A 26,102-nucleotide genomic window follows, 5' to 3' on the forward strand; every position below is an offset into this window, starting at 1 on the left:
ATGCAGGGGACATGGGTTCCAGCCCTGGTCTGGGAAGATCCCACATGCCGCGGAGCAACTGGGCCCGTGAGCCACAACTACTGAGCCTGCGCGTCTGGAGCCTGTGCTCCGCAACAAGAGAGGCCGCGACAGTGAGAGGCCTGCACACCGCGATGAAGAGTGGCCCCCGCTCGCCGCAACTAGAGAAAGCCCTCGCACTGAAATGAACACTCAACACAGCCATAAATAAGTAAGTAAGTAAGTAAATAAATAAATAAATAAAGGTAGAATCGTGCAAACGCGTATCCAAGTTCAGGACTCCTAGGGGAAAATGGCACTGCTTCTGAAAGCCTCGATCCTCTCAATCATAAAATAGGCCAATAACTGGAACCTACTGCCCAGGGGTGCCATGAGGATTAAATCAGATGATGCTGGTAAAGAGCTTAGAACAGTGTAATAAGTAAACATATATATTTATCTAATGTGTTTTCATCATAAGAGATGCTCTCAATTATCTAATACGTGAAGATGTAGGACCATGATGGAAAAACTAAATCCAGAGTTGATCTAAATTTGCTGGGTCACAAACTGCTCTAAATTCTTGATAATGTGAAATCATTGGCAGGTTATTTCATCTTCTTATTGACCTTTACATGATAATGGAAATGGACATCAATCAATAGTGAAAAAGACCCAGGAAGGTATCAGGAAGGTGAATGTGAAAGCATGGGTAAGCCACACAGCACATAATCATTTCCTAAAACTTTGGGAATTAAAATGCCTACTTCAGTTCCCACATAAATATCAGAGTCTAGTCAAATGAAAAACAAATTTTTATATTTTTGTGAAATACTATCTTTTATAGTATATAGATATAACTTACATCTGCTCTTCTGTTCATTTCATTTTTAAATGGTTAAGATGAAAAAAAAAAAAAATGAAAAAAGTACCAAAGATCTGAAAGGCAAAATGCCACAATATAGCAAGCAAATAGTGTTTTCTTTATCCAAGCATAATTACGTGAGCTGTTAAAGTAGAAAAGATTTTAAAGGAATCATTTAAATAAAACTTAAAGGGAGATGTAGAAGGTCCTTTTAGCGAGTCCAGTTTTTTGGTATTCATACTATCAATCTCTTTAAATATAAGGATGTACAAAGCATGAAATTTCAAACAATGATGACATAGAGGGAAACCAAAAATGCTTTGCAAAGATTCAAATGCATAATGTACTGCACTTACAAGCATTTCTTTTTCAAAGTCTGTATTTGTAAAGGCACCAAAATAATTAGTTTCTCACAAGGATTTCAAGGCATTAATAAAATTTCCTACCAAAAATATGACTCCCCAGACTAAACACCTAAGTATGTGTGTCCTCTGTTTTTTTTCAGTATAATTCTGGGCTTTAAATGCTATGAATATATAAACGGAAAGAGAGGCCAAGCAGTGGTGTCCCTTAGTTCAGATAAAGAGCTGCTCATACAGAATAGCAGGTTTTAAACATCTAGATTCTACTGCCTAGAATTTAGTACAATTTCCAAAATAAAATTGGAGAGACTCACCTAGACTGCTAAATTTTAATTTCACCGGGAAGGCATTAAAGAAGACAACTAACACATATTATCATCAATAATTTATGAAGGAAAGGATAGTTTAATATCCCCAAGAATAAGAAACCCATCATTTCAGAATAATGGGCAGTTTTTTGAATTAAATAAATGTACCTTTAAGTTAAACTCATTATACTGCTCTCATCTTTCCTGTGTGGATGGGACCATATAGTGTTTATCACAGAGCAGCCCCATCTCCAACATTTTGTAAACACTAAGAGAGGGCACAAAATGTGACAGAGAGCCCATACAATGTCTACAATTGGGGCACCCATTTTTAAATTTAATATAAGTAAAACAAAAGGAAAAAGGAAGAAAATACCTCCTTTACACAAAATAATCTGTTGAATTTAGAATGTGCAGTATATGCTTATATTATCAACATATGATTATATTATCAATGTCTAAATGTTGTTGTTTTCCTTGAAAAGTGTAGTAACTGAAAAGACTGAATCCGTAAGGTTGAACCTAATCATTATTTTTCTATTCTTCCTTTGTTAGAATAAATGCTCAAAATATTTATTGGAAAAACAGCATCCAAAATAGTTAAGTTTATGTATCAGTAGTCTTCTGAAGCATTGAAGTGCTCAGATTTACATGTTATAAACATGGATACTCACAGCCTATTTGAAATATACATATGAAATAGACATTAGCTATGCTTTACAATAAGTGAGATGAATGGACGAAAGGAGCAATGATTAGAAAAGTTACATCCAAATATTGGTTCCTAATAATATATTCCTATCAGCTGATTTAAAAGACTGAATATTCCTTGAAACTGGTTTTTTTGAACTACCATTCATTTTAATAAAATTCAAATTTTTTCCTAATTAAGAAAATACCATCGAAATCTGTTTATAAAATGGAACTCAATAACTGGACCAATTTTACTTTTGGTAGAATTTTTTAAAAGTGCAATGGGAAAGCTACTACCACTCACTGCCAGGACGCAATATGGCTAAAATATTCAGAGAAAGAATTAAAATAAGAGTATATAGATACAACGTCTAATAAAACTAGCTCATATGCTCAACTGATTCCAAGCAGAATGTGGATACTCTCTCTGGTTAGTGGATTTTCCGGATTATAGTTTCGCACCCTCTACTCTTCTGCCTCCTCCATACGGATTATCCTATCACTCATTTGTATCTGGATCAATGGCCCCACGTTAAGGTACAGGAAATATGCAGGTGAGAAAATCTTGAGCACTTTCATTTTGTTACAAATTAGGACCCAGATTTTTTAAATTTTGAATTTTTTATTTAAACACCTTGGCTAAAATACATTTTTGGTGGTATTAATAGACTAAAAATTAAAGCTTTTAAGAATGGTGTGGAGTAGTGGCTCCCAGTACAGGCTTTGAACTTATTAACTGTGTGAACTTGGACTTACTACTGAACCTCTCTCCGTCTCAGATTCCTCATCTCTAAAATGGGGATAAAAATGGTATCATTCTCTTGGGGCTGGGACAATAGTTGGGATAACATATTAAGGTACTTAAAACAGAGCCTGGTGAATATGTTCATTAGTGTTAGCTATTGTTATTACTGTTATTGTTACTACTTATTCCTGGAGTATTTGAAAAATTCATTGCATTTATGGAAGATTACCAGGAGAGTTGAACATTGTTTAAGTTCTGCATCAGTCAGTCCTGACAAAGAGAATTTCAACAGATGAGAAATGTTCAGAGTTCAGAGTTAAGAAAAAAGAAAGTGAATAATTGCAAAGAGAAGATCCTTCACAATAAATAGTGTTAGTTTTCCCCATCAAAAAAGAACTATTCAGGTCTGTATTCTGGATGCCTAGTGGACACCTGAGCAGCAAGAATGTTCTCCCCTGGCAGCCACACTTACCCCCTGTTCATCCAGTTTCATGAGTTGCTCTGTGACTTTGGGGGTGTTGAAGGCCAACCGCAGGCACTGGACGTTGAGCTCGGGAATCACGTGCTCCAGCACTTCCTTCAGGGGCAGTCCCCGGGCCGTCGAGTGCTTTGCCGTTGACGGTATGGCATCCTCCAGCACTGACCCTCTCAGTGTCATGAGCTGAAAGAGAGACACGTGCTCTGGTGAGATGAGCAAATACATCAAATGCACTGAAAGCCCGGTCTGAGGTCCCCCTTAGGGAGCTGGAAATGACATTTGATTGATTGAGCCAGTGAGGGAGAAAAGATGAGGGAAGTGATGTAAGATACTTTATATATGAAAAATGAGACCAACACTTTCAAGAAGACCCAGGCAAGTCCAACGGAACTCATAATCAAGCCTTCCGAGGACATTTCCTTAAATACCAAATAGAGTGCGTATTTCCCTAGAGAGCTCAGAAAGATCAAGGTCTCCATATAGCTATACAATGCCACACACACACTCACCAGGAAATTAAGAAGGAGCTATCCCCGAGAATATCTGAAGACTAAATGCTGAGAATTTAGATGTTACCCCTTTTTGAATTATAAAAGGTAAGGGTGGGGGGAGAGTAAGTTTTAAATTTCATAATGTACTGTTGACTAGCTTAAACTATTCCCATCCCCAAATGCTGCTACAATAGGACAGTGATTATAGGTAGTAGAGCGGCACCATCAATAGCATTTAAAACGACTTTTGCTTTATCCTTATATCTTGAGATCCCTTCTATTATTATGAAATAAAAACATAAGCAAAGAAATTTCCTTAAGTAATGATGATCTGTCGAAGTAAACTAGTCTTAATTTTCAGACATTTCCACGTGGCAAAGTTGTCAGTATAATTTAAACACTGTACGGTGACCTAAACAAAAAACCCATTAAGTCAAATGAATTTCCGTTAAGTGTGTAGGTTACAAGGCGCTGTACTGCAACAGGAGCAAACGTTGAGGGCTGGGTGTGGCATGCAAGAGGGTGAGAGGTAAGAAATACCCATTCAGGAGGATATATCTACTAAGAAAAGTTTAACAAGGTCAGGTTCTACAAGAGTCCAAAGGCAGAAAAGGGATCACCGTGGCTCAGGGCATAAGGAAAGGCCCTCATGGAAAAGGGTGGCACTGAAAAGGGGCCTTGAAATCTAGGAAAAATTATACAAAAAGACAATGTCAGAGAGCAAAGGTGTGGAGATGAGAAAGATCGGGGTGTGAGCGGGAAAGAGCGACTGCTGTAGCTTAGCTGGATCTAAGCGAGCCCAAAGGGGCAGTGGGTGGTGAAGCTACAGGCAGGCCGGAGCCCCGAGCCGAGCGTACCTCGACGGGCATGCACCTCATCCGGCTCCAACTGGCCATATCAGAACTTGTTTGCATAGGGATGATGATGTAAGAAAATTCAGTTGGCAAATAAAGATGAACTGCCCGAGGAAGAAACTACAGGCAGAGAAAACAGTTAGAAACAAACTGTAAACCATCTTCAAGTAACAGGCAGAGGGTGTGACAGAGGATTAGCAGGGAAAATGGAAACCAAAGGAAGAATCACCAGGGAAGTAAAATCTATAACTGTGCCAACTGATGGAGAAGAGAGATGTGGGTAGGAAAAGCCAAGGTTACCAACCTCTGACTCTCAAGACAAGAAAAAGGTGCTTGGGGGGTATCTGCAGTCTGTTCCTTTGATTAGTATCTTTTCTTTCATTTATAAATAGTTTGCTTTCAAATGACAGTTGTGTAAAAAATATCTTTTTCCTGTGACTTAATATCTAATTGGACAGAAATAATTTTTGTTTCGATTTTTAAATCACGGGAAACGAGCAACTCTCTTGCTGCTGGGGACAGGAGGCTACAAAGGCTGGACGTATTTCCAACTGAGAACCCCAGACGAGGAATGCTAATCATTGCTAATCCTGCACCACAGGAAGACAGCAGCCCACCTCAAGAAAGCCAGAGCAGAAAACCAAAAAGGAATGATTCCTTTTTATACCTGAATCACTAGTGTTACTGATATTTTTGTTAATGACTTCCAGAAACAGGAAGAGAATCCTCCTACATCCCTGTGCACTCATGCTTAAAAGCACTCACACCACAGATTTTGTTCATAAACAAACTGTCATGCTTCCAAATACATGTAAGTTCCTTTTTTGTTTCTTTGTTGTGCAATGCCTATTTCTACTGAAAGAGATTTGTTTGTATTTCTGTTATCTTGATGCCATTTACTGAAGCAACAGGAGTGTCACTGTGGTGACTACGTTTTCTTTTTTCTCAATGGATTTATTAACAGGAGAAATCAATAGCATGAGAAGCTGCTACAAAGGCATAAGAATTAAGTCTTACTTTATTATATACTCAGTGAACTGCCTTCAGTGGAGAAGAGTGAACTGCCCATCCTACAATGTGCAGCTCTGGAGCAGAACCAACATCTAGAGATATTTCTATCAAAGGACTTTCATTAGTTTATTTCTATGAAAACTCTCATAAAGATACTGTAACCGAGCAGGACCCTATGGGGGCCTTCCTCGGACAGGCCTTCCCCCATATCCTCTGCTTTAGCTCCTCTCTGAAGCACCTAGATTTGATGCAAATTTCCTGAGTTGTTCTGCAGATGTGAAAACCCCCCACCAAATGGAAGAACTACTTGACTACCCTAAGTAGTTCTTCTCAGGCCTCCTGGAGCCTAAGGACTCATAATGTTAACCCCCGTGACACCAGCCTGCTGCCTCACCATCAGCCAGTCAGAGAATTGTGCACAAGCTGATCACGTACCCTGTGACCCACCCCCACTCCTGGCCTTTCAAAATGCTTTGCCGAAACCCTTCGAGGAGCTCGAGGCTTTTCAGGGCGTGAGCCACCTCGTCTCCTTGCACGGGTTTGCGATAAACCTTTCTCTGCTCCAAACTCCGACGTTTCAGTTTGTTTGCCCTCACTGTGCGTCAGGCACACGAATTTGTGTTAACAGTATTACAATTAAACCACACTTAAGGATTAGTTCTATCGGAATGAAAAAAATTACACAAAGGCTAGTGGCAATTAATGAAATAAACATTAGAGAGGAAGGACGGAATGAAGGGGGCGCTGTTTTAGGCGTTAGGCGTGTAGTCACGAACAACTGAGTCCTCATCTTCCCTGGGCTGATATTTGAGTGGGAGGGTCACAAAATGAACCAAGTAAGTAAGTACAATGCATGAGATAGTGGTTAAGTGTTCATGAAAAAAAGAAAGCCTGGAATTGGACATGAAATGAGATATGAGAGGGAGTAGAAATTTTAGATCCAGGGGCCAAGGAAGGCCCCTGTAACTTAAGAGTAAAGGCCAGAAGGAAAAGAGAGAGCTGCGGCCACGAGGATGCCTGGGGAGAACACTGAATACAGAGGAAGGAATAGGGACTATCTGAGCCCTGAGACAGAGGTGTCCTGAGATTGCCAGTGTGGCTGGAAAAGACTAAGTGAGGGGGAGTTTTCGGAGATGAGGTCAAGGTCGGAAGTAGACGCGTCTGGACTCCTAGGCTAGCAAGAATGACTTTAACTTGGAAGATGGGAAACCATGAAAGGATTTTGAATTGAGCAATGACAAGATGTGGATTACATTTCTAAAGGACCCCTGCTGGGCTTGAAAGGATGCAGGGCTTAAGGGCACAAGCAGGAAGAATGGTTCTTGGAGAAAGATGATGGTGGCTTGGCCCAGGCAGAGGCAGTGGGATTGGAGAAGCGGTAGAATTCTGGATACATTTTGAAGACAAAGTCAACCAGTTTTGTGGACAGACCAGATGTGGGGAGCAGGAGGGAGGAGAAGAGAGGAGTCAAAAGTGACCTCAAGGTCTCTGGCTTGAACAATTGTAACAACAGGGTTGTCACTGGTTAAACATTAATTTGAACATGAAAACAGGTGGTAATGGTTTTTTGAACCATGAACAACATTTGACTTGGATGTTTCAATCAAAGGGTAAGAAAGTGGCCCCATGGACCGTCGAATGGGTTGGCAGGAAAAGGACTGAACTATGGGACTACAGAATCCTTAAGTGTGGTTTAATTGTAACTGCAGGTGGGAGGTGCAGGTGGAGCATTTGAGGCTGAGGCAGGGAGAAGCAGAGGGACCACATTCACTTAGGATAGGAGTTGACCTGGAGAGAGAGGGGCTGTGACCAGCCGTGGCATGCCTGCAAGGCAAGCTGGAAGGGACGATCGTGGACACCAGAGACAGGATCTGAGAACGAAAGTACCAATTTAGAAAGCTTCACCGTCTGGCATGAAGAATGATAGGATAGTGGCAAGAAGAGAAATTGAAATGGATAAAAAACAGAGAAAAGGAAAAGTATGATGCGGACTTAAATCAGAGTGGCCTTGGGGAGGGGGAAAGGTAAGGACAGGAAAGACAGAAACAGGTGGGAGGAGGTAAGTGTGGCTCTCAGAAATCCGGTGGGGTCTGAGGAGCAACTACCTACACCCAGCTTCAAAAACACACTGTGTTCTCTGTGCTTTTCACATTCAACAAAAGTACTGACCCTGCTTAACGATCAGCTTTGGCATGGAGAAAAAGGACCCTACAGCATGTGAGTTCTTCGTTTCTCTCGGGCCACTCGACACAACACATTAGGTATTAAAGCTGTGCCTTTAAAAATCCTATTTTTAATTTCCCCAGAGTTCAAGCTGAGGAACAATTACTAAGTGAAGCCAACCCCTGCAACCTGCCTTGTATTCAATGGGGGAAATGAAGCCAAATGCCCTATTTAAACCAGTTTCAAAACCATTATTTTCTAGATACCTCAAGGGAGCATTAGGCATTAATGCATAACAACAATCCTAAAGTGATCTGGTTCAAAGAGGCAATAAATTGATAGCTGGCACAACTAAACATCTGTTTAGAAAGAAAACAAAGGAAAAAAACCTCATAGTCTCAAACTTGTTCACGAGTTTTTTTTTTTTAAATGCTTTGTTGGCTATTTTATGTTTCCTTTTCTTTTTTTGACCTGAATTTCATTTTAAAATAAAAACTCACATATTATGTGTACTTAGATCCCTAAAGAGCTCCAAGAACCTGTCTTACCCACAATTAGACAGCCTCTGGTTCAAATAGTCCGCATTTTAGGCCTCCGAGAACAGGTCCAAGATGGCAAAGTGAAAATGCAAGAAGAAAAGAGTTTTCTTGGGTCAAGAAATGTCCTAAGCAATAGTTTGGAAAAGTGAGTTAAGTCTTGGCTGACCCTCTCTGTCTCCTCAAGCTGGCTCGGTGCCTTCCGGCTGCCCAAGCAGGATATGTAATATCCCGTTTGGGATTCTGAGGACTCCAATTTCCTTGGGTCACACTTAATGGACATATCTTTCTGTGAATCAAAACTCCCATTCATTTATTGCATCTATCCAGGGCTAGATGGGAAGAAAGGGTCCAGATCTAACCATTATGTCCAGCCCTATCACCACTGGAATGAATGAAAGGGGTCTTTGTTTATTCTAAAGACATTTGTAACCATGAGCTATTAAATTTAATTGCTTTCCTACTGCTACTACTCTATTTTTTCCTCAATTAAATTAAGCCTCAAGTCTTTCTCATGTGCGACTTACCTCACTAGTTCTAAAAATTATTCGGTAGTTGTATGGAGATCCATTTTCTTTCGTTTCTTCTGGTTTTTCCCTTCGAATGCTCACAGCCACCGCACCAAGATTCTCATCTGCCCCAAAATAGTTCCAGTGTTCTTAGGTACAATGAGACAAAACAAAATTAGAATATTTACAGAACGCTTAAAAATGTTTTATGCTGTTTGCTATTTAGATCACTCAGAAATTACTCTATACCAATAAAATGTAAACGCATTTAACAAAATTAGTATTCTTCAATGAGTTATAAAAGTAAAGACTTAGCTATGCAGGTTTAGTCTCAGAGGAGGTAAGACAACAGAGGTGGCCTGTTCAGGTTTTTACTACTCGGCAACTTACTGCTCTGCTATTTTTTAAAAAAGAAATTTGTGGTTTCTCCTTATAAACAGGCTATATTGTGTCAGGGCTTCTTAGCTTTCATAAAAACAACAACAACAACAACAAACTCCCCCCAAACCTATTGAGAACAAAGTTTGCGTATGGAGGGATTTCCTGCAGATTAAAAGATTCCCTGGACTGGAGAGAGGAGAGAGGTCTGTGAGTTACTCGGCAGCTTTCCTCCCACGTTGCCCAAGTAAGATGGAGTCTTAGCTCAGAGGTAAGAGCGTCAAAGAGGCCCTGGGAGGCAGAAGCCCAGACCCAGGGCTCTGGGCCGCACCAACAGTTCCCACATAGTAAGCACAAAAGGCATCCCACGGAGCCACTGAACCTGGAGGGAAGGGAGGGCTGGGTTAACGGGTCTCTCCTAGGCAACCAGTGTGGCCGTGTGACTAATGGTGACTCAGGGGCCTCTCTCCTCAATGTCTGGCATTGTTCCGGACTCCAAACCTTAGCACAACCTTGGGGTTTGGGGGAAAGTGTCCAAATGACTGGTGTTGACTTTACCTTCCTCCTGACAAGAAGGAAGGTCGCGATCAAAATTAAATTAATTTACAGAAAATGTAAAAAGTGATATTTACTGTACACCTAAGTATCTACTTCTTAAAAAAAATTAAAATCGTTGATACAGACATGATACGTTTACAGATGAGAAAGCGAATAAAACAAATATATGAAAAGCTAGAACAGATAATTTACTTTTCGAACCTCCAAAACACTTACTTTATATTGTCCTATTTCATTTACGTGTGACATGGTTAAATGACTGAGTTGTGACATGGTAGGCTATTCTCATACAAAATGCATCAATATTTGAAAATACATGTTATTCTCATACAAAACATGTATTTGAAAATCCATGAGAATAATAAGAAACAACAGCATAAAATATCTAATCACGTAATTTTAAAATTTAGGTAATATGTATGAAAATGCTTTGCAAGTACTAAAGAACAATTATAAAAGATGTACTCATTAATATCACGGGCTCTATAAGAATATTATCAGGGCTTCCCTGGTGGCGCAGTGGTTGAGAATCTGCCTGCCAATGCAGGGGACACGGGTTCAAGCCCTGGTCTGGGAAGATCCCACATGCCGCGGAGCAACTAAGCCCGTGAGCCACAACTACTGAGCCTGCGCGTCTGGAGCCTGTGCTCCGCTACAAGAGAGGCCACGATAATGAGAGGCCTGCGCACTGCGATGAAGAGTGGCCCCCGCTCGCCACAACTAGAGAAAGCCCTCGCACAGAAACGAAGACCCAACACAGACAATAAATAAATAAATAAATTAAAAAAAAAGAATATTATCATAATCCATGGAAATTCAAAATAAGGGAAACAATGGGAATACAGGCAACAAACATCTCATATATGGACAGCTGAGAAACAACCCAATAAACATCACAAAATTCATGTACAAACACTTATGTACACCCTCAAAGCACAGCACGTGAGAATCACACTCAGAGGTTATTTACTCTTACTTTGCACATAATTTTAATAAGCGTGGTTGTCTGATCTTCAAGCCCACAGCTTGATTTCAGAGGTGTGATAATTCCAGATGTTGACAAAGTCCAGGGTGTAGGGCTGATAGAGACTTGCATGCAGACAGCAATGGGACAGAACAACTTACAACAAGGAAGAAAACAGAAAGGGAGGAGACAGAAATAGTATAAAAAAGCGGACAAGAACTGAAAGAGAAACAAGACAGCAGTCTGGGGCTATTCACTGAAGGAGCAAAGAGCTTAACAAACTTCAGTAACTTCAGAGCGTATTTCAACCCGGCAGCAGAGAACACCAGTGAATGTGTCAAAGATGAGCGTGACATTCATTATATCCTGTTCCTTGCACTTCATGGACTTTACTGAAACCTGACTCTCCAGAAACTCCTCAAACATCCCCCACCCCCGCCACAAACCTCAGGAAGGGCAGGTGAGACTGCTATTCTCTGCTGCTGGAGAAATTCACAAAGATGGGGGTCGCTCTCAATTAGTGTCAGTAACCTCAACTCATCCTCAAGCTGTCCCTGGTCTGCTCTCGCTCTCCTTCTCCAGAGAAGATGTCTCAAATATTCTCTGTTCTCCCTCAAACTCCCCCCATCTTACCTTCTCTCAATCTCAGCAGATAATGCTGTCTACGTCACAAAGAAGATAAAGAGCCGTTTCAGAAGCAACTGTCTTCACTTTCCACCATCACACACACTTACCTGGGTCCAGACTTTTGCTTCCTTTCCTTTACAATCTAAAACCCAATCTCCCCCGAAAGTCTGGTCTCCACTCATTCCACCTTCCCAGGGACACTGATGCCTGATCACCCTCCCCGTATCTTCAGCTTCCCCTCTGCCTGCTCATTCCCATCATCATTTAATCAGGCTCAAGTCTCCTCCATCTTTAACCGTAACCCTTACCCTCAACTCCTTATCCACCTCCAGATTATCTCCTTTTTCTTTCCTTCCACTGGCAACTTCTTGAAAGAGATGCCTAATTCTTCACTTTAGGATTCCTATCATCTGACACCATTGCACAGTCACCAATGTCAGCCTTAAAGTTCAAACAAATGGAAACTTTTGGTCCTTATCTTGCTCAAATTCGCCACAACTCGCCAATGGCACAGTTGGCCATTTCATTTTTTTTCTAGAAACACTCATCCTGGCTTCTCAGACACCACCCTCTCCTGATTTTCCTTCCACCACCCTGGCTCTTCTTACTCAGTTTCCCTTCCTCTTCCCATCTGGAATCTTCCATCCACTCTCAGAACTTCCACTGCCATCTCAATGCTGATGACTCTCAAGAGTCCACCTGCCCACTCCAGACGTCTGTGAGCCCTGGATTTTTACATCCACCTCACGGAACTCACTGTTTGTTTGTCCCATGGCATCTGTAAAAGTGAACCCATCACCTTCCCTACAAACCTATACAGCTCTCCCTGCAACCCCAATTTCAGCGACTGCTACCACATTCCTCTAGTTGCTCATGCCAGACCCAATGTCATGCCTTGTAAATTCTAGTTCCTAAATAGCTCTCAAATCCACCTACTTTCCCTCCGTCTCACTGCCACTGATTTACCCTCATCATCATTTGCCTGGATGTTTGTGAGTCTTCTGACTGGTTGGCTTTTCCTGATTGGCTTCTAAGATGCAAACCTGACCATCACTATTAAGTTTAAAACCCTCCTCATGGCTTCCCAAAGGCTCTCACAGCCTGTCACCAGCCTATCACTCCAGTTTCAACTTGGACAATTCCATCATCCTTCTGAACTCTGAGAACCAACCATACTGAACTTCTCAACTCACTATGCCCCTTCTCACCTGAGACACCCTACCTAGAACATTCTTCCCACAACTCTTTATTTGACTAAGTCCTCTCACCCTTCAGGTCGCATCTGAAATATTATTTAGACATCCTCTCAAAGAGTGATTGAACACTGGAGCAAAATGAAAGTGTGTACTTTGTATAGTAACAATAATACTTTAAGAATTCATAAAAATACAAATTAGGAAAACCAAATATTTAATATATTTCAACTACAAAAATTTAGAAATGTTACAACAGAAAAATATAAATATTAAACACAATCATTTGAGTATAAATTGGCAGATAAAATAATAGTGTTATTTTAAAAAGAAACTAAATCCTACATAAAAATGAAGAATATTGATTTAAAAATGAAAAAAAAATTAAAGATCATTTAAACGTTTTTGTGTGTGTCATCCTCAACACCTGGCTATATTTTTGTGCAATTTTTCTCAGCTACTGAAGAAGTATATTTCTGAGTTGGGGGAATGCTGATGAGATCATTATAAACTAACTTCTAACACCTTCTTCAGACTCTATGTTCAAACAAATCCATCTCTGGTTTGATAACTCCAGGAAGATCTTTTAAAAACTTATTTGTGTGTTTGTGCAGAAACATCAATCTTTTTTTTACTGAAAAAGAGCTCTAGCTATTATTTCCAAGAAGGTATTTCCATTTGATCTTTATTTCAGTTTCATCAGTAGAGATGAAGATTCTGGTCTGGCTTCCTGTGTTAAATTCACTAATATCATGTTCAGACTCTACTTGTTCAAAAAGTCTTTCAACTTGAGTAAGAATTATTCTTGCAATAAAAGCCTTGCTTTTTGGTCCACCATCCATTTTTCTGCTCCTGAGGATTACAGAAGTATAGACAAAAGTCCTTTCTACATGAACACAACTTTTTCACTTCAAAATCCGAATGCAATGTATAATTCGCCAATAGAGGAGTCTGGTTCAGCAAATTACCTTAAATTGAATTTTTGAGTCTTTAAACTTTGATCTCAAGACAAATGACTTTTTTTTTTTTTTAACTTAAAACCCAGCCTTTCAGGGATATCCTGTGCCCTGTCCTTCTGGCCACTCTTGCTGCTGCCTGTCCTTCAAGTTCACTGGACTGCGGTACTCTCCTCTTGGGACCACAGCCTTGGGGCAGCACTTCTGCACTTGCTCCCTGCTGCAGCATGTTTTATCTCTTCCTACCAGCCATGTACCTCCACCTTTTGCTGGCGGTGCTATCCATCAACTGCAGAGAGCTCTTCCAGCCATACCTACAATCAGCTTTGTCTTTTTGGGGGTGGTGGGACAGAAGGGAGAGCAGGGGTACAAGGACAGGGGAGATGCAGATGATAAGTGTTAAAGAAAGGCCAGGAAGCCTTTGATGATGAAAGTCAGAGGGAGGAAAGGGAAAGGAAAGAGGAGTTGGAGACTCAAGCAGGGTGGTTAAATCTGCTGATGGATGAACTGAAATACAGGAATTACACCACCAAAAATAATGATATTTTTGTGCCAGCCTACTGGAATGTCAAAAACCAGTATTGCAATCACTCCATTAGAATGATATAATGCAGCAAAGTGAGGAACTTTGCCAAGCACTCTAATACTCACATCAACCATGAAAATACAGGCTTTGCCTTCTTTTTCACAGATGTGGCAAATATGATTTAGAGACAATAAGTCACTTCCCAGCCACAACTAGTAAACAGCAACACCAGAACTCAAACATATTATTTTAAGTACCAATTCCAAAGCTCATTTTCTTAGCCATTACATCTAACATTATCTTCCCAAACGTTTCTAAAACTGTATTGTGAATAAAAAATAGGTAATAAAATGTGATGCCTAAAGGGATTAACTAGCCATATGACACATAAAGCTTTATTCCTTGATGTGCTACATTGCCAAGGTGTCACTGTGGGGTTTTTTTGTTTGTTTGTTTTTTAATAAATTTATTTATTTATCTTGGCTGCGTTGGGTCTTCGTTGCTGCATTCAGGCTTTCTCTAGTTGCGGCGAGCGGGGGCTACTCTTTGTTGAGGTGCACAGGCTTCTCATTGCGGTGGCTTCTCTTGCTGTGGAGCACGGGCTCTAGGTACATGGGCTTCAGTAGTTGTGGCTCGTGGGCTCTAGAGCGCAGGTTCAGTAGTTGTGGCGCACGGGCTTAGCTGCTCCGCAGCAATGTGGGATCTTCCCGGCCCAGGGCTCGAACCTGTGTCCCCTGCATTGGCAGGTGGATTCTTAACCACTGCACCACCAGGGAAGCCCCTGTCACTGGGTTTAAAGGGAGCAATATTCATGTTTTATCCTTACATGGCTGATTCTCTGCTGCCTTCATTTCTCATCTTTAGCACCTAAACAAATTTTCAGCCTAAGTCTTCTTATTAGTTCTAGTTCTTGAGTTTTAACAAGGATGGTACAAAGAGCACCAATGCCTAGCTCTGCTATCACTAGAACATTCCACACAAATAGCCATATTTCTGGCTGACACAGTCACAATAATAAATAATAAATTTAAATGAATGAATGAATGAATGAATGGCTCTTTCCAAGAAGAGCACTACTCTGTCTCTGGTCCCCAAAGGGCTCATCCTAATTATAAGGGTGGAGGTTCCACGAGAACTAAATAGCCTAGGACTTTGCATCATAATCAAAAGCAGGTCAGAGTAATGGATGGGGACACTTACACAGGACTGGCCACAGGCCACAATTCTGTCCCAAAGCACTCCACTAAGCTTATAATTATGGTTGCATAAGAGTAATTGCCCACATTTACAAAGTGCACAGTACTCTGAAGTTCCAATTCTTCTTTCCATAGGTAACTCTTAAAAGGTAAGGTGGTCTATTTGCCAAAATTACATGAAGTTGTTAGGCTTAAAAGTCTCACGTGACTAAGCAGCCCCCAGTAGCCCCCTAACTTGCCAATAAAAGGTAGACTAAGACTGACATTAATAAATTGCATACCAATGGTTAAAGAAAAAAAGTACAAAGAAAGCTCTAATTGAAACAAAGGGAAAAAAAGCATCAGCGTCAAAATGGGAGATTTTTAATTGGCCATTATCTATGACAAATAGCCAATAATTATATTTTTAAAAATTCAATCTCATTAGTGATCGAAGAAATGAAAATGTGTTGGACCTATAATAAATGGTCTAAAATAAAAACTGTAAATATTCAAAGTAGTCAAGAAAATGTTAAACACTATACAGTCTTAAAATATCGGTGGCACCTTCCTGGTCTAAGCTTTCTTAAGAAAAATTTGGCAATAAAATTCAAGGTTCCTATAAAGTTCACACCAGGGCTCTACCTTATGTAAATAATTGGACATGTGGGAAAAAAAGTTACATAACAAGATCATTTATGTAAGGTCAAGGTTTTTAAACTTGTCTATGCATAGCAATTAGGGGGTCCATGAACTTGAATGAAAAAAATTATACCTTTATTTTCACTAACTTCTAAATGAAACGTAGCATTTCTGTTAGTTGTAAATGAGCCAACCAACTACAGTAATATTAGCTGTACATGTGACTTTGATACCAACAGAAATCATAGACATTTTCATATCACATTACAGCTGTTGCAGACATATCAAAATATCAATTATGCTCATCACAACTTTGAAATTATGGTAGTTATCAGATCTGAGGCTAGATCTTTTTGTTAATGCAATAAGAAGCATCTATATAGTACGTCACAAAATTTTTAACACTCTTGCAATTGTATTTTAATATGCTTGGTTTGCTTTGTACGTCTATTTTATGCACTTAAAAACATTATTCTAAGGAGAGTCCATAGATTTCACCAAACTGCCAAAGGGGTCAATGGGGGAAAAACAAACAAACAATCAAAAGACACTTAGGAAGATCTAATGTAAGAATGATTTATAGTAAGAAACTGGAACGCCTGAATATAGAACAGCTGGAAAACTTTAAATAAATGATGGCATAGCCAATTACGGAACCAGGAAAAAAATACATAAAACTATATTTAATGATCCTTATTTTACTTAAAAAAATGAATATGTATTAAAAAAAAGATGAGAAATAAAATCAGTAGTAATCACATGATTAATTTGCTATAGTTGCTTATTTTTCTGTAATGAATATATGTGACTTTTACAATAGGAAGATTTTTAAAAGTATAAAAAATGTATTTGGTTTGCAAATGGTCAAAGAGTATAAAGCATAGTTTACAAGGTTGCATATTAATGTAACTCTTTAAGTTTAATGTTAGTTACAAATGCCAGCTCAGAAAAATAAAAGTATTTAACATCCAAATGAAAGAAATTATAATGAAACACCTGTCTCTAACTCAAATGTCTTTATATTTTTAAAAAACTTTTGTATCTCCTTACTAGGGATAGTGCAGCAAGATGTCTGTGTAAAATGCTTCTGAAGGATTTGAAAGGAAGTCCCCTCAGAAACAGTCAGAAATTCAGTCAAGGCCGAAGTCACTGCCGCTCATGAGGGTGAAGCCCATGCAATGTGTCTCAAAAACTCAGCACAGCCCACACACTTGTGTCGATATGAGTTGCTGAGGTTGCTTCTGCTGATGCTTCTACATCACTGAATGCTTCTACTTGACTCGAATGCAGTTAGGGAGGTCTCTCCTCTTGCTGCCCTGAAGTTCAGATGCATGACCTCCCCATACACAGCAGGGAGCTCCAAGAGAAGATAAGCAAAGGAAGTGGTACAATAAAGCAAGTATGTTTTGAGCACCTAATTTTGGTGGCTCACTGGTGTCTGAAGTTAATAATGAGGTGTGAATTTGAAAAATAGGTGGCAGGATTTATTATATGTTAACTTGTACTGAAATAACAGATCTAAAGGGCCCTTATGTCCTCGAAACTGCAAAACAAAGAGCATAGACATTCTTTGGGTATAGGAATTAGTAAGCATGGCATTCGCCTTGATGCATGTTGACACACAAAGCTGAGGAAGCATTCCCATTTTCATGTGGATGGTTCATATGTCAGCTGCTGTTATTGACTGTACCTGAAGGTTTTTGTTTTTTACGTTTTATCTTGACTGCTTTTGGACTTACAGAGATGTTGCAAATATAGTACAAAGAGTTTCAGTACATATACCCTTAACCCAGTCTTCCCCAATGTTAACATCTTATGTAACTACATATAGTACAGTCGTCATTAATCAGAATCAGTAAATTAACATTTACTAAAGATCTTACTCAAATTTCACTAGTTTTTCCACTATGTCCTTTTTTGTTCTGAAATCTCATTCATTATCCCATGTTGTACTTAATTGTTATTATTTCTCCTTAGTCCCCTGCAGTCTGTTACAGTTCCTCAGTCTGTAACAGTCTCTCATGACCATGACACCTTTGAACAGTATTTATCACTCAGTTTGGGTTTGTCCGGTAGTTTCACATGATTGGACTAAGGTTATGCATTTTGCGCAAGAGAACCACAGAAATGATGTAACCTCAGTGCATCATTTCATGGAGTTCATGATAGAGACCTGATTCATTCCATTAAGGTGGCACGTGACAGGTTTCTTCACTGAAAAGTTACTATTTTTCTCCTCGTGGTTTACAAATATCTTTGGGGAGATACTTTGAGATTATGTAAATCCTGCTTCTTCTCCTGTTTCTCCTCAAACTGTCATCCACTGACTTTAGCATCCATCATTTGTGCCTAAGAGGGTTTACAATAGTAAAAATCAGTTTCCATAATTGTGTTTTGGGTCTATGGGGATCGACTGGTGGTCTTGGTTAATTTCCACAAAACCACCATGACCACACACAGACTTATCTGTGGTCTCATTTCCTGAAAAGAGAGGAAAAGGAACTGTAACATATTATCTGGTGTCCAGAGTATAACGCAAGGTCATGTACACAGTGGGCCCTCCCTGCCGCTACCTGATGCTATAAATATAAGATACACTGGCTCCTCAACTCAATAAATTTCATACTTTGCATCAGGACCAAACATTCGTTCAGTTGTGAAACGTTTGCTGAGTCTGCCTAATCTGTGGTCCTTGCCTTCAAGGAGTGCTTAGACTGGTTATGAACTAGGGCGCCATAGAAAGCCCTGGGCAGAAACCAGGGCATAGGGTGACTTGGAACAGTGGTGGGAAAGCACTTGCACCTTTGGGAAGGAGCAGGTTACTCAGAATCCCAGGAGACACAGGGAGAATGACTCATTCTGATGCACGGGCGGGAGGAAAGGCAGGAGGGAGCACAATAAAGCCCTCCCAACTCCGGCGCCCACGTGGGTTTCTATCTGCACCGGGTTCACTACCCTCTCACTCTACACACTCCCCCCTGTTAGGGGGTCTCACTACTTTTCCAGTGCTAGCCCTCACTTCCCCCATGTAATGTGAGGCCAGCTAGGGAAAGAGACCCACAGCGCTGCAGAGGAAGCCTGCCACCTACACCAATCCTCCTTGGCCTTTGTTCATAAATGTGGCAAAGATTACTGGACAACTAAGGAAAACCAACAGCATGAAACACAAACAGAAAATACAACTCAGAAGGTACAGATCCCTTAAGGGAAAGAAATTAGAAAAAAAATTATGTGCTTTTGTTCTTCCTCTGAGCACTGTAGCTGGCACGGAGTAGATGCTTAACAAACATTATGTCATGAACAAATAAATAAATGTATGAATGTGCAGTTGTTAATTTTTAAAACTACTTAAAAAATATGAAGGGCACTCATTAATAGTAAATTGGATAATAAGTTTTTGAGTAAGAAAAGATTTAGAAACGTATAAAAACTGCTATATATAATTAGGTAAACAACAAGTACCTACTGTAGAGCATGGGGAACTATACTCAATATCTTGTAATAGCCTATAATGGAAAAGAATCTGAAAAAGTATCAATCTGTCTATATGTATGTATAACTGAATCATTTTGCTGTACACCTGAAACTAACACAACATTGTAAATTAACTATACTTCAATTTAAAAAAAAAGAAAAAAAGAAAAGATAGAGAAGATTACAAATCAAACTATTAGAATTAGGAGAGGGATTACTTTCTCCAACTCTGCATTACTAATTTTCACATTAAGCATGTATATACTTTTGTTTGATTTGTTTACTGTCTGTTTCCCTCCACCAGAATGTAAGCTCATGAAGGTGCTCCGTTTTATTTCTCACTCCAAGTGTCCAAAATCATGCCGAGCATGATGAAGGCACTCATGCACATGTGGCAGCCACAGAGGCGCAACACTTCACATCTCCCCTTCCAGAAAGGGCTCACAACCCATTCAGAAGAAATGCAATTAGAAATGCAATTAGCTGAAAGTCTCTGGCTGTAGCATCTGTGGATCTTCTACAGTTTTCCAGCCCAGCCACACTCTTCTTGGGCAGCCCCAGGACTGAGCATGCCAGGGGTGACAGGGCCTGCTGTTACTGCCCAACAAATGACTTCTCTAATGCTCTTTTTCGTTCCATGGCGTTGGCTGAGACTTCGTCAGATGTGCACGGTGGGCTGAGGCTCCCCCTGCCCACTTTTGCTTCTTTTCCCTTTTACTTTCATGGTGTCAGACCTGCATTGTGGACTGAAGGGCTTCCCTGCTAAATTCTGCTTCCTCTGCCCTCTTCTTTCACAGGCGTTACCTCCAGGTCCCTAACAAACCACTTGCACGCCTATACTGTTTCAACACCTGCTTCTCAGAGGACTTGACCAATAATGTATTTGTTACATGATTAAATCATAAATGCAATCATGTAAAATGTAAACTGCTATGTGATTAGACTGTATTTGGCAAAGACAAGATGTTGCATTTTGAGTAGGGCGGACTAGAGATGGAGAGACTAAGACAATGGCCAAGAATTGGGGCAAGAGGTAACGCGGGCTTGAAGCGACAGAACTGGGATTGGGACACAGAGAACGGAAGTTAGCAGCAATTCGAAGGTAGACTCAAGAGGCCTTCCCAACTGATTGGAGGTTGAGAACAATGAAGAGAGGCAACAAAGAGGCTCTGGTGTTTCAAATCCAAGTGACTGATAATAATGGTGGCATTTACAGCACGAGGGCAAGGATGTGGGAGGCTTGTTCAGGGAGAAAAATGAAGTCAAAATTTGTGTCCCAGGGTTTGAGTTGCCAACTAGATAACCAACCGGGTGGAAGCAGGTAATGGAGAGTGAGAAACATAGCTAAAACTGAAGACATAGCCTGGGAACAGAGGTCTTTTATTTGGATATAAATGTATACTAATTACCTTTTCTAAAAAGAATTTTTTGAGGTCATTCATTATAAAGGAAATATGTAAGTTGTGCCAATGAAACAGAAATTGGAAAATAAAAGACAAAAGTGGAAACAAATGTGTTATTAATGAAGGTTATACAACTGGAGCATCAAATTTGCTTCTGGGAGTTGAGGTAAAACAGGAGATACAGTAAAAATAAATAAATAAATAAATAAAACAATCAAACAAATAAAACACACCTGTCATTAGAAAGGCAGGCATTTGGTAGCTACCAGAAAACAATTCCTGGCATCAAATTCTAAAGTAAATTTCTCACGTGGAACTTCCTAAAGGGCTGAAGGATGACCAAATGGCCAATGTCACCATCATCAGTTTTATTGCAAAAGCACGTTCTGTTTCTATATGATTGGATCTTTACAAGATGACTTTGAGTAAAGTCAAGTGTTTGAGCAAATGTGGCCTTCGGCCGGTCTAGCTTGATTTTAAAAACAAAACAGAAAGGAACAGTTGAGGCACATGCCCTTTTAACCAGCTTTCATAAACCTCTGCACGGAGATGGCTCAGGTAACATGAAATCCCAAACGCCTCACAGATCAGAGCTCAGATGATCAGTGATGGGACTCGAGAGATCACAGCCAAGAAAGGAGAGGATGCTTGTTTTCCAAAGAGCAGACATGCAAACCTTCCTATCGAATGGCCTTCTTGCTACCAGAAACCCTGAACAGGTAAAGACACAGCAGCAAAACACTCCTAGGTGAGTTTCTCAAGAAGTTATTTAGTGCCCCAGATCTCCCTGAAAAGGGTTAAATAACTAGAGAGCTACCTTCGAACAAATTAAATACAGTTGATATGCTCTCAAGAAAAAATAAAAGGCAAGGGCATTAAGACAATAAGTTATTATACATGTATAAAGTCTTTCCCTATTAGTTTTGGCAGAAATAAACCGTTCAGTTCAAGAGCACAACATGGCTCAGGAGAGCAGACGTGCTGACGCTGGAGTTTACCACTTCCTTGAAATACAACTGTCCACAAAAAACTAACCATAGAATAGCTATCCTTAAAGAACTCTGAGGGGCTTCCCTGGTGGTGCAGTGGTTGAGAGTCTGCCTGCCAATGCAGGGCACACGGGTTCGAGCCCTGGTCTGGGAAGATCCCACATGCCGCAGAGCAACTAGGCCCGTGAGCCACAACTACTGAGCCTGCGTGTCTGGAGCCTGTGCTCTGCAACAAGAGAGGCCGCGATGATGAGAGGCCCGCGCACCGCGATGAAGAGTGGCCCCCGCTCGCCACAACTAGAGAAAGCCCTCGCACAGAAACGAAGACCCAACAAAGCCATAAATTAATTAATTTTAAAAAAAAGAACTCTGAGTATAAGGCATCCCATAGTACTTTCCTCAAGCTTAATGTTGCTATACTTACAGAAGAATTAAACAAACAAAATAAGCCAGGGCTTTACAAATAAGTTTAGCTGTACGATGTTCTCTGATGTTCTATATGTACCCTACGATAATCCACTAAAACTTACAATAGGTACTTAATGATGCTCATTTAACAAACTGAACTAGCAGAATAGCTCCTGATAACACAACTGGAGAGTATATCAGAGCACTAAAGCTGTCACTTCAAGTACAAGTGAAGTTCAGTGCATATAGTCAAGTCTAAAGAAATGTTAAAGACAGCTGATTAGAAGAGGGTGAGAGTTAAATACAGAAAATTGGACATTGCGAGACCAACTGAAATCCAACTTGTTTGTGTCCTCAAACTGATAATCCTGGAGCCCAGCGGACTGCTGAACCTGACTTTTCTGGGTGTGGGTGTGTGGGTGTGGGTGTGCGAACACTCATGTATGGTAGGGTAGGGTGGGGTGGAGGTGTAGGAGGAGGAAGGTAAACCAGAAAAGAACAATCAAATCTGGTGGTTCAAAGTTATCAGAAGAATAATCAGGTGCAGAGCATTACTGTTTCTTCTTTTCAGGAGTGGGCAAATATTCACAGATGAGCTTCAGACCAGATAATGGCAGCTGCTCCTGGCCACTGGGCAGGGGGAAGAGGCCCTTTCCTATCACAGCATCTTCAATAACTTGACTTTGAGAGTGACACCCTGTCTGGCATCATATAAGCCTATCAACACTTTTGATCAATGGAGCAACAAACACCACTGCCAAGGCAACCCATGGGCTCCTCTCTTTTCCATCAGTGCATCCTTCTGAATGGGATTCAGCGAGGATGTGCCTCAGATACTTGTATGCTCAGTGCAAAACTGAAAAAGTCCTGTACTGCTACTTTAATCATGGTGACTATCTAAGTAAAAACTAAACACAAAATATATATGTACTCAAAGGGAGATGACCAGATTAATTTTGATGCTATCCTACTGCCTAGTTTGTGCCTAAGAAGGATGTCGTTGTATCACTTGGACTTATCACAATGACAACTTTGCCTTGGGGTCTTATGAGCATTATGTGAGGAGGTCTGCATAAAGCACAAAGTAATAACACAATACATGTTAGCTACATTATTACTGTCATTTAATCCTAGGTGAGTCTCAATAAAAACACCACACACACTGGCCAAACAGCAAAGAGAAGTGGGCAGGAGGAAGGACCAGAAAAAACATTGATGGTGTGTTGCTTCTTTCAATAAATGCAAACAGTGGGATTCCTCTACTGGGCCAGCATCTTTCCAGCAATGGACTGGACTTATGTGATAGAGCCAAATATCCTCTCAAGTCTAAATTTGCAAAACAATGATGTTCATGAAAACAATGTAATATTAAAAAGTGATGGCAGCTTCATCAGCCTAATACAATTAAATTTTACGTATAATGTCAACAATATACACTTCAGTAAAGTGAATATTTTCCCCTCAGAGACTTAGCCACAGTGAAGTCAGGAATTCATTAAATGGCAGAATGGAAAATATCTGGTGATAGAGAGGTTGTAGTAACAACCAGGTCAGTAGTGCTACTCCATGTTGCTAGAAGATAAATTATATCTGACATTGACGTACTCCTTCAACAAGATGACTCACTTCCAGGTTCTGATTAGGAAAAATGAGTTAGTGCACTAATTTCACTGAATCAAGTTGTATATTAAAAATCATAAGACAGAATTACTTGTCTAACTCTATTTTATACTGTGATGAAAAGTACAGATACCATTTATGTATGGAATCTAAAATATGACACAAATGAACTTATCTATGAAACAGAAACAGACTCATAGACATAGAGAACAGACTTGTGGTTGCCAAGAGGGAAGGGGAACGGGGGAGGGATGGAGTGGGAGTTTGGGATTAGCAGATACAAACTACTATACGTAGAATGGATAAACAACAGGGTCCTACTGTATGGCACAGGGAACTATATTCAATATCCTGTGATAAACCATAAAGGAAAAGAATATGAAAAAGAATGCATATATATGTATAACTGAATCACTTTGCTGTACAGCAGAAATTAAACACAACATTGTAAATAAACTATCCTTCAAGAAAATAACATTTAAGAAAAGTTTAGATACTTTATAAATTTTTTAATACACAGTTATACTTTAGGGGTGTTAATTTCAGCTTCAAGTGATGTCATTCAGAGCCATAATTTGTTGTATCTTATCACATTGCGACAAATGACCTGCCTAATTTGAAAATTCTAAGTTGTATAGCCTAAGAAAACACAGCAGGCGCTCTCTGATATTGCCTTCCACTGGACCAGCTTCATGTATTAACTACTGCTCTGTGTTCCCTCTGTAAACCACAATGATAAATGCCCAATGGCACTAGCAGGCGATCTCTAGTGCCACACACACTTTCTGGTCCCACCAGTTGGGACTCCATGCTGACAAAGAATCGGCTGTGTCTTCCCAAACCTGTTTATGCCAGTTGACTTGTTATTGTAATTATGAAATTTAATTAAATATTATGAAAGCTGATGGAATATGAGTACAAGAGACAAATCTTGTTTCTATTAAAAACTAAACTGAAGGCTTTGGAAAGACTTCATAAAAGCAATCACTAAAGGAAAGCTGTTGGATTAGATGTGGGCGAGACCTATAAAAAATGAGAAAAAATTCTGAAGCCTCAGATTCTGTAAGATTCAGATTGCTTTGCTAGCGTCTATATTTTTGCTCTTATGGTTTATACTATTCACACAATGTAGAATTCAAAATAGTAGAATCACTGTCAAAGAAACGCCCTCGGCCTCTCACAAGAGTTTAGCAAATATATAGTTATTATTATATATTTTAATGAAAATAAAATATTTTGAGTATGTATACTTCTGAAAGATTCCCTGTCTTAATGATTTTTTTCAGTTAACTTGTTCCAATTATGTTAGCTAAGAGGGTATTTTCTATGTCTTAAATTAGAAACTACTTTCAATTAACTGCTCTTAAATTTATGAAGTGTTATGATCTAAGCTGGATTACTCTGGAATATAGGTGTTCAAATTTTTATTCCTTACTTTTGAAAGACAAAGTACGTTGAACAAAATTTTACCAGGTTTAAAGATAAAAATATACTCCTTCCCTTTAGTCTAATATACTAGAGAGCAAGGCAAGGCAGTCAAGAACATGACTCTGGTCAGCCACTCCAAGGGTGAAATCCTGGCTCCAATATTACTAGCTTCGTGACAGCTTAACAGCTTAAAACCAGCCACTTACACCCCAGTTTTCTCATCTGGAAAATGCCATCGATAATGATACCTATACCCCAGTGGGCATGGAGAGGGTGAAATGAGAAAATGCATGTCATACCAAATGCTAAGTTCCTGGTACACAGTAAGTACTCAAAATGTTCATCATTAATGTGATCATATTGCCTAATAGGAAAAGAGCCAACTACTACATAAATAAAGACTGTAAGTAACATGTTCTTTCTCATGTTGGAGTGTCAGTTCTTTAGCAAGATGGCCTCACCTATAGACAGCTCACAAACACCTGTGGAAAACTTCCCCAGGTACAGCAAAAACAGGGGTTTTCAGCTAGGGGCAATTTTACTTCCTAAGGACACATGGCAATGACTGGAGACTTTTTAGGTCATCACAATTGGGGGCACCTATTGGCATCTGGGGTGTAGAGGCCAGGGACGCTGCTAAACATCTTATATCCTACAATGCATATGACACATCCCCCCAAACAAAGAATTATCTGGCCCCAAATGCCAAGATGGCAAGGTCGAGAAACCCTGTAGCCTAACGGACAGAA

General features: G+C 40.0%; 1 protein-coding gene across 8 annotated transcripts in view; it reads right to left on the reverse strand.

The window, feature by feature from the left end:
- Window positions 1-26,102, reverse strand: part of SIPA1L1 (signal induced proliferation associated 1 like 1) — a 383,378-nt gene that overhangs the window by 113,095 nt on the left and 244,181 nt on the right. For all 8 annotated transcript variants that reach the window (XM_082451505.1, XM_082451510.1, XM_082451509.1 and 5 more), the window contains 2 exons: window positions 9,031-9,161; window positions 3,443-3,631 (listed from right to left, as the gene is read on the reverse strand). In XM_082451505.1, the coding sequence (XP_082307631.1) occupies window positions 3,443-3,631; window positions 9,031-9,161 (320 nt within the window). The remainder of the gene's footprint in view (window positions 1-3,442; window positions 3,632-9,030; window positions 9,162-26,102) is intronic.

This window comes from Balaenoptera physalus (assembly GCF_965194825.1).
Source record: "Balaenoptera physalus genome assembly, chromosome: 2".
Lineage (NCBI taxonomy): Eukaryota > Metazoa > Chordata > Mammalia > Artiodactyla > Balaenopteridae > Balaenoptera > Balaenoptera physalus.